The sequence below is a fragment of the Andrena cerasifolii genome, chromosome 16, assembly GCF_050908995.1.
Source record: "Andrena cerasifolii isolate SP2316 chromosome 16, iyAndCera1_principal, whole genome shotgun sequence".
In the NCBI taxonomy this organism is placed as follows: Eukaryota; Metazoa; Arthropoda; class Insecta; order Hymenoptera; family Andrenidae; genus Andrena; species Andrena cerasifolii.
Window position 1 is genome coordinate 3,971,863 of NC_135133.1, and position 18,344 is coordinate 3,990,206.

The 18,344-nt window shown below is 49.9% G+C and overlaps 1 protein-coding gene across 3 annotated transcripts in view; it reads left to right on the top strand.

Moving 5' to 3' along the window:
- The window catches only part of Cda5 (Chitin deacetylase-like 5), a 61,373-nt gene that overhangs the window by 31,767 nt on the left and 11,262 nt on the right, over positions 1–18,344 (top strand). For 2 of the 3 annotated variants that reach the window (XM_076829463.1, XM_076829462.1), the window contains exons 2-8: positions 11,388–11,562; positions 13,652–13,747; positions 16,147–16,459; positions 16,532–16,587; positions 17,083–17,234; positions 17,660–17,832; positions 17,936–17,985. In XM_076829463.1, the coding sequence (XP_076685578.1) occupies positions 11,388–11,562; positions 13,652–13,747; positions 16,147–16,459; positions 16,532–16,587; positions 17,083–17,234; positions 17,660–17,832; positions 17,936–17,985 (1,015 nt within the window). Of the gene's footprint in view, positions 1–2,466; positions 2,714–11,387; positions 11,563–13,651; positions 13,748–16,146; positions 16,460–16,531; positions 16,588–17,082; positions 17,235–17,659; positions 17,833–17,935; positions 17,986–18,344 lie in introns of those variants that run through there. The other variant, XM_076829464.1, reaches the window with a different exon arrangement.

Consider the following 18,344-nt stretch of genomic DNA (forward strand, 5'->3'; position numbering starts at 1 on the left):
GATGCTACGAATTGCAGGCTAGCGGGCCGCGATTCGTACCTTCGATCCGCGTTAGGATCCCTCTCTTTCTGCACATCCAAGCCCCGAGGAACAGCAGCTCCACTGTTCAACGCGCTATCCTCCTATCGCGGGCCTTTAATTAAGCGGGGTGCTGCCCATCCTAAGCCTCGCGTTCGCGCTGGTCCTAACGGATTCTTCCGCGTACGTCGCAACTTTTGCGCTCAGCTTTACCCAAGAATCTAGCCCGCTTCAATCTCCCGGCACACCTTGCAGCGGCCGAGCCACTAGCGGTCTCGAAAATTCTCTGACGTCTCCTCGCGTCCACCCACTTATGTTGCGAATCCGCGATGAGATTTTAAGCGAGACTGTTCTATTACGAGACCAAAATCTCAGCGACAACTAAATGCGAATTACGGAAACAGTCGCGGGAACTTCGCGAAACTGGTGATAAAATAATTAAAATATTAGGAAATAGTGAAATAATTGTCTCGCGAGGTTAAAGTCTGAGGCACGATATTTTTGTCTGAACGTCGATTTGCACCGCTGCTTTCCTCTCTCTCTCTCTCTCTCTCTCTCGATACGAGCCCACTTTCACGACAATTCTCCGTCGCAGCTGATCCGAGAAGGTTAAGGACCCACCGGAGAATTTCGCCTGTCAACCTTCGAGCGACCCGCGGGCATCTTCCTCTCCTACGGTTCTCTACGCGGCCCGACCGGAGAGAGGCTGCTGGAGCAGGGGAGAGGAGATCGTGGGACCGAGCCACGAATGCCGGGGAGGTCGAGGTGGCTTTAGTAATCTTCAGGGACCCGGTGGATCGTGAGTGGGTGTTCCCCGGTTGTGATCCACAGGGTGCAGGACTCGGCGAGGGGCGTTCACCGAGCTGCATTACGTGCTCCTTTCGCGTGTACCCGCGCGATGCAGCCTCGGCAACGAGACGCGATATCGCCCCTGCAGTCTTTCTCATAAACCGGCGATTAATCACGGTTTAAAAGGGTAAGCGGAACGACGAAAGCGAGGCCTATCCCACGGCGTCCGTGGCCGTAAAATTTCGTCCCGCAAAATCGGCGCGCTTTTGCAATTACGTACGTCCGAATGAGTCACGCTCGCACCGTTACGTTGTTAGCTTTTGATTGCCGCCAGCTCTCCCGTTCGATAACGCGACGTTCTAATTGCCCGGCCGGCACGTGGGAATCGCTACCTCGGCGCGCAACTGCCCAACGATCGGGGCCTTCGCTTGACCCGCACGCGGAGCAGAAAATCGAGCCTCCTTTGTGCCTCGACTCGTTGCCTCGCCTCTGGAAAGATACTCGGTTACGCGATCGCCCGGTGGAAACTCCTCGGTGCCCGGCCCGAGGAGCGGCGAAAGTACGCTCCACCTGGCTCGCTGTTGAATTATGATCGAGCCTGTACTTTTATCGAGTCGCCTGGCTAGTTACGAAACCGCGCTCGTCCAACGGACTTATATCGGTGGAACCGTTCGACGAGCTCGTCGCGGGCGTCGGAGGAGCATCAGGAAACGTCCAGGAGCAACGTCGACCTCCGATCCTCGCCCCGCTCTCGGCAGATGCTCCTTCTGGATTTTAAGGCCGCCCAGCTGGCGCGCGACACCGTTACGCGGTTTCATCCACGGCGAAGCAGAGAAGGGGAGAGGAACGCGCGTGTCTAGAAACACCGACTCGCTTGACCAAGAAACGGCGGCCTTGTAGACTCTCTTTCACCGGAGGATCCTCGGTTCGCAGCTAATTCCGCCAGGGAGTCCCCCTCGGTCCGGCTAGAAAACGCTTTCCACGAACGCGATGGCACAACCGCCTCGAGGCCGGCTTGCGTATCGGGATCTGTTAACACCTGCTCGATCGCGGGCCAACCGATTCGTCGCGCGCTCGCCCTTTGTCGAGGGGGCGCTCGGCGAGGCTGTCCTTTTAAATCGGGGCCACCGGGACGCGAGCTTCCAAAGGAGAGACGCAATTGTACATTGATTAGCTCCTCCGTTCGCGAAACCTTCGCCAGGTGAATATTCACGATTAAATGAAAACGTAAGCGTTACGAAAGCGAGCGATCGCTCGGCGCGCGGCGCAATGCCGCGATCGTGTGTATAGCTTTCGAGAGAAATCCCCCCAAGAAAGTTTTTCCGCGGCGAAGGTAATTGGTCCACGCGAGCCAGAAACTGGGTCGCCGATCGTACCGGGCCGCCGCGTGTCATCTCGTATTGCGAAACACAGATCGCCGGTGTTTAATAGAAACCTTGGAATAAGGTCTGGTTATCGGGTTGTCTGTTCCTGCTGGCGATCTCTTAGAACCTTTCATTCGCGCCTAAACGCGACGATTGCGCAAGCCATCACGCATCCGACGATTATTAGCATATGCAACGTCCACGCGGGCCGCGCGGAGATACAGCGCGATGCACATCTTCGTTCTCCAGCTGCCTTCTTCCCTCGGCGAGGTCGTTCCTCGCTGTTTAATCGCGAAAAAGGTCGAGCCACCGTTTCCACTTCGTTACCGTTGCCCAATCCGCCGATCCTAATCTCCTATCCTTCCTAGATACAGAGATCTCTCGGTCCTCCGAGGATGTGCGCGTAATTTGCGCGATACGTGGCACAAAACAGCTGGGTCCCTGTTGCGCGCGCGGGTACAAGTGATAACGTGTTTGCTCGAGTGACGTAATAAGTATTTATAGTAATGTGTGTCAGTGGAGACTCTGTTAGTGTCTTTTAGGTAAGAAGGTTCGTTAAGGGGGATCCTATTTTCGCGGCTGAAAACGTAGCAAAGTTTGGGAATTATTTTTGAAGAAACTAGCGATTCGATTCATCTGAAATTTGGAACGTGTGTTTGTGCATCCTTGAAGAAGTTGCAGTTTTTTTTTCATTAATTTTCAATCGTGAATAATTAAATATAGGTCGATCGTGCGTGACTCCTATGTTTATTACTGAAAATGAATGTAAAAGAAAGTGCACCTTCTTGAAAGGAGTTTCTTTAGAAAGAATTCACAAATTTCGCTACGTTTTCAGCCCCAAAAATAGGATTTCCCCTGTGTTAAATAGCAACAATTAAGTTACCACACGTTCCAGTCGCGTGTGCTTAGCTAAGAATCTTGATTTAATATTGCTTCTTTCTTCTCACTTGAGAAAAATCTTAAGCGTAATTTGGGGCGTTTTGTGCGCGGTCCTGTGTCTAGATTCACTTAATATCTTTGCCGCGAAGAACTTTACTCTTGTCGAGCCTCGTGGGTGTCGAGCACCCACGGAATCGAACACGGAAGCGATTTTCCTCTTAATTTATCGGCGTCAGAATTCCAAAGGCACCGGTCATTTCGCTGCCCCGGTTAGGAGCCAGCCGAGCTCTGTTGTTCGCGCGCTCGGTCCACGGTCGGAAGTGAGCCAAACGAGCCGTATAAATTTCCAAGATTTACGGGATCGCGTAGGAGAGCGACGTGTGAAACGGCGTCCCTTTCGCAACGGCGCGAAATCGGCCGGCTCCGATCGCTCGGCGAACGCGAGAAACTTGAAAATTAAACCGCGAGCCCGTCGACTCGCTCGCATTTTACGTAAGAGGAAAGTCTGGCAATGAAACTGGAATCAAATCGCCCGGGCTGCTCCCCGTCTTCAAACGGCTCCGCCGACGAGTCGATCGGCTCGCATTTTCCACGCCGCGGCTCGATCCGCCGATTTTTTTGCCACTGCGCGCCACTCGATCCAGATTACGAAACTGCGCGCGAGAAAACTGTTTCCGAAAGAGAAATCCGTCGGTTTTAAGCAGGCAGTCGAGGGAGAAACAGCCGGCAACTGGGGAATAATTCCACGAGACGAAATTCAAGGCAGCGTTTCCGCGTAGAAATCCGATTTGTTAATTACGCTCGTTTTATATGTGTCGTGCTTTATATTTTACACCTTAGCGCAAGCTCACGCGGAGAATCTTCTGGTCGTGAGAATTCTGCCATGGGCAGGCAGTCCAGTTAATTCAGTTCCGTCAAGTGCGCGTGGAGGAAAGCTGTAACTCGTTAAGGTATGTGTTCCCATACGCGTCTCAAATTCAAAGTCGATTTCCTCGAAAATGAAGGGCGATATCAAGAAAAGTTACTCTTTCTTTTCGACTTATAACAAGTAAATAAGTTCGGAAGAAGGAATAAAATTTTTTGATATTGCGCTTCATTTTCGAGAAAATCGACTTTGAATTTCGTCAAGAAAAACCTATCTTAAGAGGGCAGACCACTGTAACGGTCCGAAGTGTAAAGGTGTTTTCGGGAATTTGACACGCATGTACTTTCTCAAATAAATTCCCAAAGAATCCTTCTTTTTCTGACCTCACTGACTGCGGTACCCCTTAACTAGTCCTGAAAAATTCCAGCGCGGACAAATAATCCCTCGAACAAAGAAATTCCTCTGGGCCCAGTGCACTGTGCCAAGAATACCCGAAAGATTGGTCACTAGCCATCTAAGCTGTTATGCGAGTCTCAAGGTCCGCGTTCGTGCTGGTCAAGAAGAATCCCCGGAGTGGCTATCCATCCTGGCAACCTTTGCTGCGCTTTTCCGCGAGAAGGCACAGGGGGTTACGAGCGACGGATCTCTAATAATTACACGGTTCCCCTTCGCGTAATTGGACGCGTGACCGGCCTCCGAAGCCGGCTGGCGCGTAACCATGCGCGCAGCTAATTCGACCATCTGCGGCCAGCCCTCCGGAGCCAGCTAAGAAGCAATCAAATTATTCCGCGACTATGCCTTCGATCAGCCCCGCGGACCTCCAGTAGCGAGGAAAACTTTCCAGTTTCCGGAAGTCTCGAGGGACAAAAACGGTCGACTTACTTGCAACGGGGAGGGGGGCAGCAATCGCGTAATCTCGCGGCACCGGGTTTCTTTCGGGGGCGGATGAACGTGACTCGAGTGGTTCTTGCGATATTACGTTGCGAACGGTGCTGTGTGAAATTGTGGGCGAGGGACCACACTTCGTCCGCGCTACGTGAGACTTTGCTAACCACGGGGGAAGCTTTAATATCTCGCAATCGGCTGAAAGAGCTCCGCTATGAAAAGTATCCCCGCCAACTGTGCTGCATGCTCGTAGAGTAAAAGGCAGCTCTGAACGGTCGTGTAACTTTCGGCTCTAAACTAATTCCTGTGCAATATGTTTGGTGGAGTGTCAGGGTGGACACGCGGCTTGGAACTGTTTAAGCTGTCCGATATTATGCAAGCCGTGTTCCAGTTTTAAAGGCCCGCTTCGGTATTCCAGCTCACTTTCACTCATTCACTGGCCGGCTCTTTTATCCTGCCCTCTCTCTCTCTCCCTCTCTCTCTAGCTCTCCTCTTTCTCCATCTATCTGCCTGCCCCGTTCTCTCCGGCTCTCGTTCCCTCCACGCCGTTCGCGTGACTTTCACTTCTCTTAGCTTCGCCAGCCGTGTTCCTTCCTCGCCCCGCGTATTTCGCGGCGAACTTCCACGCGGAACGCCTTAGAAAACCGCGGCTTCATGATTTATGGAGTACGCGGCGTCTGTTGCTTCGGAAGCACGGGCCAACGTGCTCCTCGGTAACGAGAGGATCGACTGCCCGCTGGGAGACTCTGCGGGTTTCGCGGGCCTCGCGGAAGCCATGGACAATCCTCCATCCCCATTAACACCCTCCTCCTCCTCCTACTTTTTTGTTTTTAATTTTTTCCAGTTTACCCCAGGCGTACTTGATGCTTGATTTATGAATTAAGCGCAGGTGTTTGGAGGTGAACGGCGAACGTTTTCCCAGCTTCTACACTCCGAAGGCCTCCGCTCGGTTCGCACGGACACGTTGTTGCGTGATCGAGCCTGGTCCCAGGAACATATGATTTTCTGGCATCGCGGTGTTCGCCGCGCGGAAGATGTTATTAAGTTGTCGCTACGATGCTCGCCTCTGTTGTCCTCTGAGAAGACTTCGCGTCAATGATTTGTTAACCCTTAACCGGTGACGCGGAGTCTGGGAGACTCCTGCAGAATTAGTTTTCCTGTATCTTCCTTCTTTTCGTCCGACCTTGTTTCACCGAAATTTCAGAGGTTCTGAAGCATGCAAAAGTATATTTTTCGAATATGTAATAAAGTCACTAAACACCCCGGGGTATCTTAAAAATAAATTTAGTCCACGTCACCGTTTCTGTCACAAAATGGAACGTCACCAGTTAAGGGGTTGCGCCTACCTGCGAGGACTGACAAAACATGTATACTCGGGAATTTTTTGCGGAAAAACTTGAAGGCTTTCTTAACCAAACCTTCGTGTATTCGAAAGTGTAGATGTTAAACTACTTGTAGTAATTTTTGCGATGGAGAGTATAAATAAATGAAAGAAATATCAGCGATCTCCCGGCAGCGTCTTTTCTTTCAGTACTTTCGCGGTGACGGCTCTAATTTTGGCCTGGTTCATCTGAAGTAAAAAATCCGCTGAAATTTAGTTAGTATATTGGATCATCTAGTGCTTAATCGTCAATTATCCGGAAAAATTAATCTGCTACAAAACTTTAAATGCGTTTTTCTCGAATATTTTTTCCTCTTCATTTTGTCCTGATTGCGAGCGAACTGAGGTTCAAATCGACTTGGAAAAAATTACAGGATGTGTAGAAGATGTGTCATTTCGGCGCAAACCTCTGATATGGTCCGTAAAAATTCGAGACTTTCATAAAAAAAATTAAGAAGTCACCGGATTTTGGTAGCGCACCACCATTGTTTGTGTGCTGCCAAAATTCGGTGACTTCTTAATTTTTTTTATGAAAGCCTCGTTCGAAAAAAATCAATTTTTCGACTGCCTAGTCCCCTTAAACACCTTTGGCGCGGGTCACACGCCGCCCCACAGTTAACTGTGCGCGAGTACCTCCCCAGCGGTCGCGGCTGCATCGTCAGGCCTGATAATTGCTCGATGATCTTCGATTACGGGTTGCGTCATCGCTTTCCCACGTTGCGGGCGAATTTCCTCTAACCTTCCGAGCCCCGAGCTTCAACGAGAGTTCTGCTCGCGTGACGTACCGTCTGCATTAACCCGAGGGAACTCCCGCTAGAGCTAGGCCCGAGGAGCACGCTCCTCGAGCCGCGGGTTACAACGATTACGAGTCCCTCTCTCGCCGCTGTATTGTGAGCGATAATGAGACCGCGTAGCCTGTCGGGTAATACAGCTCTCACATTTCTGCATCATTCAATAAGCCTGAATGGTGTAGGTTTACATCGGCGCCTCGCGGCACCCCGTGCCTCGCGTGTCGTGTGAAAATTCACCGGGCAGAGGTATCTCCCTCGCGAAAAGACGCGGCCGAAAACCGCAGCGCCTTGCGAAACCCCTCGAGCCCCGTGGACGTTTCCACCGGCAGTGATTCACGCACGCCGCCGCTCCTCCTTCGCTCCCTGTCAGCGAGAATTTTCGCGAGGCTGCATGCTTTGGCGGGCGTTCCATTCGCTTGGAAACGTTCTTGGCCTTCGCAGGAGGATCTGCCTGCGAATTAAGGTTGGAAAAATTCGAGCTCGAAGGTGGGACCGAGTTTTGTTTGACATTTAATCCCCCCGTGCCACGGCATTCGCGTTACCCGCCTTTCTAGAACGGCTGCAGCTCCTCTCGTCATCGGCCAAGACGATTGCTCGAGCATTACATTTTACGCGATTGCGGGGCAAATGTCAGCCGAGAGATCCGCTGGGATTCATTATCCCGCGAGAGGTGCAGAGGGATCGTCGCGCAGGGCTATTGATTTATGTAGGTCGACTTTGGGTGCGGAAGGGCGAGGTAGATAAGTTACCTGCACCCAGAGATGGGGAGAATTTCTGTTTGAATAAAAACCTTCGGTTATAATCGTAAAATTATTCGACGAATAAAGATAATTCTTTTTATTTGTCGAGCGTTTCAACTTCAGCGTCGAATAAATTCCTTAACTTTAACTTTATTCGACGTCTGTATTAATAAAAAATTAACTTCATTCGTTAAATCATCTAAACTTAAAGTACCTTTTATTCGGTATTTAAATCATTTTTTCAGTTAATGCCCAACTCTGCCTACGTCGAGTGTAGATATCGAACTGCAAGGAGCTTTGAACTGAAAATAAAAATGCTCTTTCTGCAAATTGCATCTGTTCCTATTCCCCCACTATTCCCGCGCTATTCACTGCAATTTTGATTGGACGAAGTGAATTTCAGAGACGGGGATCTTGGATCTTTGATCTTGCGTCTGTCCCAAGGCCGCGAGCGGCTACTTGAAAGGACGGCGAAGCGAACGGTACCAGGATGTTCTTCCTCCACAGTCTAAATGCTCCTTTTCGTCGTGTTCCTGGTGATCCAGATTCCCCCAAGGCCGACCGCGTCGCCCGCCACCCCGCTTTCCTCCATTTCGATTTTTCCCGGCGTCCTTCGCCGCGGTTAGCCGACACTTTCAATGTCACCAGGAAGAGAGCGCCTCCTTGTTAAACTCTGCCCGCTCCGGGACGCGTTGCCGCTTCGCTGTCGCCACGAGCTCGCGCGGGAATCAACGCGATTCTTTAGGAGCGTGATAGATCGGCCGCTAGAAAGTGCCGCGATCGCGGCGATAAACCAGGCCACTGGTTTTTGCGCTGGCCGGCCGAAGAAAATCAGCAATGCACGTACATACGTCGAACCCGTTGCCGCATGACTTCATACTCCGCCGCTGGTAAAATGTCTTTAGACGAATAAAGATAACTTGAAATTACTTACTTGAAAGGTAAAGTGTTCAGGGGAGACCGGGGCTAGTTGACTAATTTTTAATATTTCTAATTTTTATAAACAGACCATTGGTATTTTGTTGACTTGTTGCGCTCCAAAAGTTTACTAGCTTCATTAGGTAGACAGGCTTAATTTTTAACACTGTTTTAATTGAGTATAGGTCGTAGTTTTTATTATACTTAGAGCTGTGGGGTTAGTTGACTTGACATTTACTTTTCTGTATTAACCCTTTGCCTGCGAGAGGCGTATATATACGCAGCCAATTCCCTCAATTTAGTATACGAAAGGCGTACATATATATCCTACGACGAACACATTTTTTTTATTTTTTTCCCTCCTTCACACTGTTATTTTTTTTTTATTAAGTATCGTGGTGTTAGATACTGTAATTATTTTCTACTTGTTTGTTATGGTCTATTTGGAAGTCCTGAGAGTTTGAAGGGAGGATGGGGTGTAAAACTGGTAGGGGTGAGTTTGGAGGGATTTGTGGTGGGGCAGCTAAACTCTTTGCCTCGACTGCATCTTGAGGATGAAAAGTGGAATTTTTAGTGGTATTTATATGCTTACAAGGGAACATCACGAACCCGGAAATTCTAAAAATTTTGAAACTTTGTGAATATGTAGAGAATTTCCTCCTGATTACAACGGAATTTTTGTTTGCTGCCTAACTTCACTCTAAGTAGGTGTAATTGACCGCTGAAAATCCGGTTATTTACCGATTTTGTGTTATAACTCGTGAACTGTAAAATAATTTTTTCACCAAATGATAGATCTAATTAAAAGAAGTAACTTTTGTCTTGAAACTTTTCTTCTATTTCTTACACTTCGCGAGTTATAGCACAAAATCGGAAAATCATAAAAATAAAGATTTTGTACGTTTACACGGTCTTCGAGTGGGTGTTCCGTTTAACCCCACCATTTGAGCAAGGCGAAGATTTCAATACCTCCGGTAAATTTCATTTTCCGTCGTTCCCAAAGATTTTCCTCAACAATGGCTTTGATTTTCTTATAGTCTAAGGTCTACTGAAGTCTCCTGTTGAAGTCTCGTGTCTTTTCCTCCTCCCGATTTAAAGTTATCACCCTCCAAAGTTAAGCGTTCCGTTTTACCCCACCTCCCCCTACTCCCCGTCAACCTTTTTAGATTTTCCATTCCCACTGACAGAACACGCAAGTTTTTGTCACGGTGGCACATTAAATGGCAAGCTTCACATGCTTCAACATCGCGAATCGCGGCATAATTTATAACATAACACAGCAATTAAAGTGAATTAGTCAACTAACCTCGTCAGTCAACTAGTCTCCCCTACTCATTAATTCGACTCGTTACTCAAACAACTTTCATCCCAAACAACGCCAAAATTTCCCCCCCGAAGGAGCCAAGGGGCGTGTGTTTACCTTGCGAAAGATCCTGGACATCGGCTGCCCGCCTGAATCAGCCGGTCTTGATCTAATTAGACGCGTTCCCGGTGATCAATCGCGTCTGCGCGTCGTTACGCGAGCCTTTCTCCTTGCCGGAGCGACGCACGCGCAGGCCCGCCGCCTGATTTCAATTACGATTTCCCAATTCCCGCGGCCACGGGGCTCCAATCGCCGCGCGAAATTTCATTAACCACTCGCGACGGATGCGCGCTGGCTAATGACGATTGCGCAACCGCATTGTTATCCTCGCGCCGGTCATGGGAAGGCGAGCGAACGCCGAGCGCCGGCTTCCATGGTTTCTCCGCGCCTTTTAGCTCCGTCGGGCGGAAAAACCGCGGAATGCTCTGGATACTCGTGCCCACCTATGCTGCCCTCGATCTACCATCGAGCAAGGAAACTAGCGAGTCAGACGATCGAACATGGTTCCCCGATTGTTCCTGTCACTTTCGTTCGCTCGCGCGGCTGCCTAAGGCAACCCGAACTCGGTGGACTCGCGGGGAACGCCGCCGGACAGGATTGATATTCCAGGGACGCGCGCGCCGCTGGATTTTCGGTGGCTCCCCCCGCTGAAAAGTGGAACGGTCACACAGACCGCATCAACGCGCGGAACGATTTACATAGAAACGACCGGGCCCCGTCGAGCGGGGGCGAAGCAACGGCGTTGTTGCACGGACACATATTCTCACGTGGATAGTGCGGGAGGAATGGCGCAAGTCACGTTTCCAACAAATCAATTCGTCGTTCGCAGCGGCGCCGGTCCCACGATACGAAATTGTGCCAGAAAGCTTTGCAGTGGGATAATCGAATCCGCTGGAACAATGCTCGCGCGCAGAGACAGCCATTTCCAGCGGCACCGTGCTATTTGCCTCGTTACGCTCCCAACCACGCAACCGCCCCGCAGAAATATCGTCCACCGTTGCGTAACGGGCGGCCGCTTTCGGGCGGCCCAGCCGAAAAAATTCCGGCCCTCCTCGATTACGAAAATTCGGCGGCGCGCTCTCGATTCCCGTCACTCCGGGCGCCGGCTCGACGCTTTCGCGAACCGATCCGCGGATTTAACGGCTGCCGGAGGCTGCTCGAGTTGTCTCGGTGTCTCTGCTCGTGCACGCATCGACGCAAGGTCGACCGAAAATCCGGTTGCTTATTCCTCGGTTACGCAATCGGCCACTTACCTACTCGTTACCGGTCGCGGTTTCGACGGGTCGCTCGGTGGCTGGACGTGTGACTGGGAAGTCGAGGATTTTATATAGATGTTTCGATTTTGTTAGTGGCTGAGAGTATCCGAGTGACGAAAGGGGTTCGTCTGCTTGCAGAATGCCAGAGGAACATCCCGAGAAGCGCCAGGGCGAGCAGAAACGAGGCTGCTTTGGAGTTCGAGTGCCCTGAGGAATTCGGATACTACCCTCATCCTCGTGATTGTACGCAGTATTATGTGTGCGTTTTCGGCGGCGCCTTGCTGGAGTCCTGCACGGGGGGGCTCATGTACAGGTGCGTGCGATAATACCCATCATATTCTATAACTGCCTTTTTATACTCCTCATCTCCTAATGTACTGCTTATGGCGGGAGGAATATGGAAGATCGACTGGTTCGGCGAGGACCGAAACGACAGGGCAGGTTCGTATTTTGCTGTAAGCACTGTCGTTTGAATATCAAAGAGGATAAGTAGGTGTTCATCGAGGGATCCGTAGATCAGCTCAGCTGTATCCCTTGAAGGAACAAGACAAGTGTTTTTAATTTTTTTGGTTTTCTAATTCTTAAATTCTTAAATTCTCAAATTCTCAAATTCTCAAATTCTCAAATTCTCAAATTCTTAAACTCTCAGATTCTCAAATTCTTAAATTTTTACATCCTAAAATTCTTAAATTCCCAAATTCTTAAACTCTCAGATTCTCAAATTCTTAAATTCTTAAATTTTTACATCTTAAAATTCTTAAATTCCCAAATTCTTAAACTCTGAATTTCTCAAATTGTCAAATACTTAAAATCTCAAATTCTTAATTTCTCAAATTCTCAAATTCTCAAACCCTCAAATTTTAATTAACGCGATAAATACGGTCGTGTCAAAGCGTAGGATGCGGGCCCGAATAAAGAAGTAGGAGCGCAGTTACAAGGAGCATTAACCAAGAAGAGATTAATCAAAGCCAGATTATTTGTAGCGTCATTGATAAATTCGAAAAGAAGAGGCAGGTGTCAGCGCAGAAACGTGGAGACCCGAGGTTCCCGTGTCGATCGGCTAATATGGGCAGCGATTAGCGGCGCGAGCGGATTGAAACGCGAGCGAATAATAGCGAGGCGTCGAATCGAAAGCGAAACGCAGCCGGGCATTGTCGTCCCGATATAGGCAAGGCTTAATGGATCTGCCCTCTCGTATTCCCAGGGCCCGTGTATTGCGAGATTCCGCGGAGATTTCTATTCCTCGAGCCTCTGAGGAGTCTATCCAGCTCGCTACACGGCTCCTGGGACCCGGTGCTCCCCAAGAAGCCTTCTTAACCGCGCGGATCGAGATTCAAAAGACGCGAAAGTCCGGGGCCTCGCCGCGTGTGGGCACGCATTTTTCTGGCATTTCGTGCGGGGCCATGGAGATAAAGGAATCCCGTTTCCGCGAGCCGTCCCGTGATTTAGAATCAATGATCCAAGAAACCTGTTTCCCCGCGATCCGGTGAAAAAGATCGCCGCGAGGCGGAATAATAAGTCTGCGGCTCGGGGCGAGCTAACGATCGAGCGGCGCGGATGTCAACGCTTGCTGATCCCTGCGCGATCGTAGATCGCCAGGTGAACGACCTTGTTTCGGTCACCTGACCCCCGAACACGGCCCCGTGATTAACCGCTGCTAGATAACATCTACAACATTCGAATTTCAATGAAGATCCCGCCGTGAATCGCGATACATAAATCTCGGCTGCCGAAGAAGGATTCCAGAACGGTGTTTAAATAATGCGGCTGAATTCCTTCACAATCTAGACGGCCGACAGGCCTGAATAAATTCAGTCATTTGGGTAGAAGCATTCCTGGAATAGTTGCCGCGAAAAAGAGCACTCTCGCGCGGATAGAAGCTTGCCTTCGAGCTTGGAACACGGGTGTCTATCGAGGCAGATTGCCCGCTACGCTTTCGATCTGGATACACGAGGTAAAAGGGGGTCGTACGCATAACCCTGGAGGAAAAAATCAGCCCGCCACACCTCTCCCGATACGACGGTGCGTGCGAAACGAGTTCGCTATGAAACCGGCCTGCGCGGCCTAACGCACGCCCGATGCTAACTCGCTGTCCAATTAAGGATGCTCGTAAACATACTGGAAACGCGACGCCAAATTCAGTCGGTCTACGAGAATCCTCGGTGCAACTGAACGTACGCCGAACATCTGGTCGCCTTAATGAAGCAGTCTCGCGTAATGACTCGAGCAAACCCGGGTGAACCCGAGCTTCCCTTCCTACTTGCTATCAGCGGAGCAGAATCTAATTGAGAGCTGCTTCCTGGTCGCGGGATCGGTGCACCCTGGTCCCAGGGAGCAGTCACGAGGGTACCGAAGAGCCACGATGATCGGTATTGAAAGAGCATCCGCTTTCCTTTTCGCAGTCACGAGCTACAGACGTGCGATTGGCCACGCAACGTGGGCTGCCCCGAGGGTGGAGCACCCAGCAAGGAAGTCGAGGAAGATCCTCTGCTGGAGAGGTAAGTTTTCGTCACTGGCATCTGCCAAGTTCTATGTAATTATTATTATTATTATTATTATTATTATTATTATTATTATTATTATTATTAATATTATTATTATTATTATTATTATTATTATTATTATTAATATTATTATTATTAACGGGAAACCCTTTAGTGTACAGAGATACAAAATTATTACCATTACTACACAGAAAGATAAAAATAAGGGAAAGAAATAAAAAATATATATATGAAATAATAAAATAAAATAAAATAAAATAAAATAAAATATAAACTCTAGTCACACCTTCGCCTCGGAGACCTGGGCCCGAGTCAGAGCTAGTGCAATATGTATTGTATAATACAGTGATTCCCAACCGCGTGGGTCGCGGCGTGTTTTTCTGGGCGGTCACCACGATTTTTGGATTCTTTTTTATTAATATTATTAACAAGTTCCCGAACTCGGAAATCCCAAAAATTCTAAGACTTTCTGAATGTGTAGGGGATTTCCTCCTGATTACAACGCAATTTTTGTTTGCTGCTCAAATTCGCTCTAAGGGTACGTTTATGTTGGAGCTGCGATAAGAGCGAACAAGAAGAAATATTTCGTTAAGAACGCTTTTATCTTTGGTCATCTATATAGTCATCTCGCTCTTATCGTCGCTCCGATTGTTTATCGCAGCTCGAACGTACCCTAAGGGGGTGAATTTGACCCCGGCTATTTTCCGTTTTTGTGTTTTAACTCGCGAACTGTAAGAACTGTAAGCTACCAAATGATAGTCCTAATTAAAAGAAGTAACTTTTATGTTGAAACTTATTTTCTATCTCTCACAGATTGCGAGTTACAAAATAAAATCAGAAAATATCCGAATTTTCAGGGGTTAATTTCATCCCCTCAGAGTGAATTTGTGCAGGATACAAAAATGCGTTGTAATCAGAAGGAACTCCCCTACAAATTCACAAACTTTCAGCCTTTTTTTTAATTTCCGGGTTCGGAATCTTCCCTTGTGAGTTAAAATTATATCAAACGGGTACGTATTCTTAACGTGTTTTCTTTATCTCATTGAATTGAAATTGTAATATTTGAATATTGCAAAAGGGGATGGCGACTCAAAGAAGGTTGGGAAACACTGGTATAATGTAAAGGAAGCTGGAATACTTACTTGCCATCAATTTAGAGCAAAGTAGCCCCAGAATAATCCCAATCCGAAACTTCCTCCTCCTTGGAGCGGCCTTCGGTAAATTCAAAGTCCTCTCGCGATCGATCTGTACCGCCGGACGTCCGCCGGTTGCGCAAGATTTCGGCATCGACGCGATTGCGGCACGACCGCTCGCCAACTTCACCCGCGCTCCCCGTGGCGAAGGAAAAAAGGCCGGAGCGAGAGTGTCTTGGGGGAAAAAAGCTTGCGCAGGTATCGGCGATCGAAACGATCCCGTGCCTCACTTTTTCACGGAACTGGAGATCATTGCGGAGGTTGACCAACGGGCCTGCACGCGAGCCGGCCACCTTGAGAAAATAGAGGCAGTGACGTCAAGAGTCGAACAATAAACTCGACCGAGCGATCGAGCGCGATTAACTCCGTTACGATTTACCCTTTCTCGGTGCCCGCTATTAAAACCGCGAAGCCTGATTGCCACACGCCTTTGTTCCTCCAGAAGCACGATCCAGTTGCACGATCGATCTTTGCGGTTTCACCTCGAATTTAATAGAAGAATTCATCCCCCGAGTCTGCCCCGTTAAACTAGGATTTCCAATGCGCGGCTCGCCGCGGCGGTCCCACTAGGACAAGGGAGAAGAATGCATCTGTTCCTTCCTGGCACTAGTGGGACCGCCGCGGTGAGCCGCGCATTGGATATCCCAGCTTCACGCGTTGGTCCCCTCGGCGCGAAGTGTCGAGCGGAAACGCGTCGAATTCGTTGTATAACGTGGTGCTGGTCCGCGATGAACGCCGAAGCTCTCTCTCTCCTCTCGACGAGAGTACGAGCCAGCTCGGAGCCGGCCACCGGTCCCCTTGTGCAATTAGAACGATTAAGCAAGCATCAGCGGCGGGCCGCTCATTAACGTATTGTACTGGAGCAGATGTCACGGAAGAAGTTGCTTTCGCTACGCGTGCCGGCTCTGTTCGCCTCGTCGCGTCCTTGCCATTCCCGGCTACGCGTTTCGGAGAAACTAGCTCGATATGCTCTCGATCCAGCGGTCGACGGGCCTAAAGAGGGTACAAAAAGATTAATCGAGTCCTGCGAATTTGCCTGCTCCAATGAACAAGCCACCTTTTAATAGAACATCGCCGAGTTTTATATCCTCCGCGATCTGCACGATCGACTCGGTAGTTTACGAAGTCCCGGAGGTCTCCGAGGTCCGGGGAGAACGCGGGGGACCCGCGACGATAATTAATACCGTGGAAATCGGCCAGGTCGGCGAAGATCGAGTCTCTGCAGGAGCAGCAGCACCAGCAACGCCCGCAGCAATCTAGGCGAGAGCAACAGCACCAGCAGCGTCCTGTCCAGAGGCAACCGATCCCGGTGACCACCACGCCGACCCCCGTGCCGCAGATCACCGAGAAGCAGATCCGTCAGAGGCAACAGGCCAGGAACTACCACGAGGACCAGTACGAGCCAGCCAGCGAGGTCGAGAGCGACAGGCAGCAACGGGTCTACCGGGGACAGCCGTCCACGATTGGCCAAGTGCAGAGCGATCGGGATGGCCTGCGGAGGAACGTGATATCGGTAAGTTGCGCCTAGATCCACGCCGCTCGAAGGGCGTCGGAAATTAATTGCTCAATTAAACGTGCCACGCAGGAGAGGGAGAAGGAGAGCCTGGTGAGCACGCGCGCCCAGACGGAAACCCATTACAGGTGTGTAAGATCGACTTTGAAAAGCGACCGGCCGCGTGCCGCGACCTTTTTACTCGATTTCTCTTTCGCCGTCGGCTGCCTCAGTTCCCTCGGCGGCTGTTTCCCGCTTACGCAACCGTCCATCTCACGTTTCTTTCGGGCTTCCAACACTGCAACGACGCTGCGACGATTGTGTTCACGCGTCTGGATTCGAAGACAGTATATAGGAGTTGTCTAGCTTTACTGCGGGTTCGGGGGCCACGTTTATGTGGTCGGAGCTCGGAATGAGAGACGCGGAGGATCGGCTTTGGCGACGTTGGTAAGGCGCCTGGCCGGAGGACCCGAAAATCGCGGGTTCGAATCCCGTTGCCCCGAAGTTTTTTTTCCGAGGCTCCCAAGTATATAGGAGTTACCAAACCTGTTCCCGCATTAGTCCCAGTAGAAAATTGCACCCTCGATTATTGTCGCTCCCATGGATGATGATGCCCCTTTTAATGAAAGAGTTCAACGTCGCAGGACCCAAGTACCATCGTCCGAGTCGCCGAGACTCGCCAAGATCCTGTCCACCGCTGCACCAGTCATCTCCAAGTCGTATTACAGCGAGCCGGACCAGAGCTACCCCTACTACACCATCTACGACGACGACGTGTCCATCTACAAGGACGATGGTATGTTAAACACGATCGGAAATTTCTAATTTCGCGCGACGATCCGCTAACGTCGATCCAGGCTCGCTCGCCGGTTGTCCTTAACCCTTATAGTGCCAGGCGAAAAAGGGGTGCCTATGCGAGAATAGCCGGCCGAATTTCACGGTTTTACTAGGGTTTGGGAAAATGCTCATAAAAACCAAACAAGATACAATATTTACATGATTCAAAAAGCAGTATTTTAAGGACGAAATAGAGAACGAAACAGTGACACTAGTTTTTCTATATTCGTTGAAAATTATGTAAATAACAAAGGTATAAAAGATCGTAAAGAAAGTAAAAGCGAATAGTAAAGCGCTATAAGGCGCGGGCCGATATATCGACTCTGGCACTAAAAGGGTTAAGGCCCCATTGTCCAAGTGAAAATCCGTGGTTTTCTCGGTTAGATTACAATCAGTACACCGTGAACCAATCGGTGGTGGTTCAGCCGAGCGTCAAGATCAGCGAGGTGAACACGAAGCAGTACCAGAAGCCGAAGAAGGTCGCGGTGAACGAGGCGGACAAGTACAACCTGAACCAGGACGTCACGGTGCAGGACTACGACATCTACGAGAATCAGGTAGGGCGAGGCAGGCGTGTCTCTCTCTCTTTCGCCTTCTCGAGAGCTCCCACGCGAACAATCGACATCTCCTCTGTTTTCTGTTTCTGGCCCGGCCGTCCAGGCGCAGCTCAACAAGAACAAGTTCCGCATTACCGATGGGCAGTCGTTCAGGTGAGACATTTCTTATTAAATCGAGAAAGGACCCGGCTGCCGCGCGACGCACACTCGTGGTACAGAAAGAAAGGGGGCCTTCGCGCTGCCACCTCGAGCGTGAACCGTTCCGCGGGACAAGAAAATTGCTCGCGTAATTCCCCGCACGCTGTCGCCTTGAGCTTTCGTCCGCGTAGCCTCGCGAGAATTCCCGTCGATTACGCTCCTCGGAACGGCGAGATGACACGTACAGTGCATCTTCCTACGTGCAAGCTAATCTTCGACAGGTATTCCGCGAGGATCGCCGACGGTTACGTAAAGCGATCGGGTTATCGATTCGATCGACGTTAGAAATAGTCGCTACTTGGTAGACACTAGTC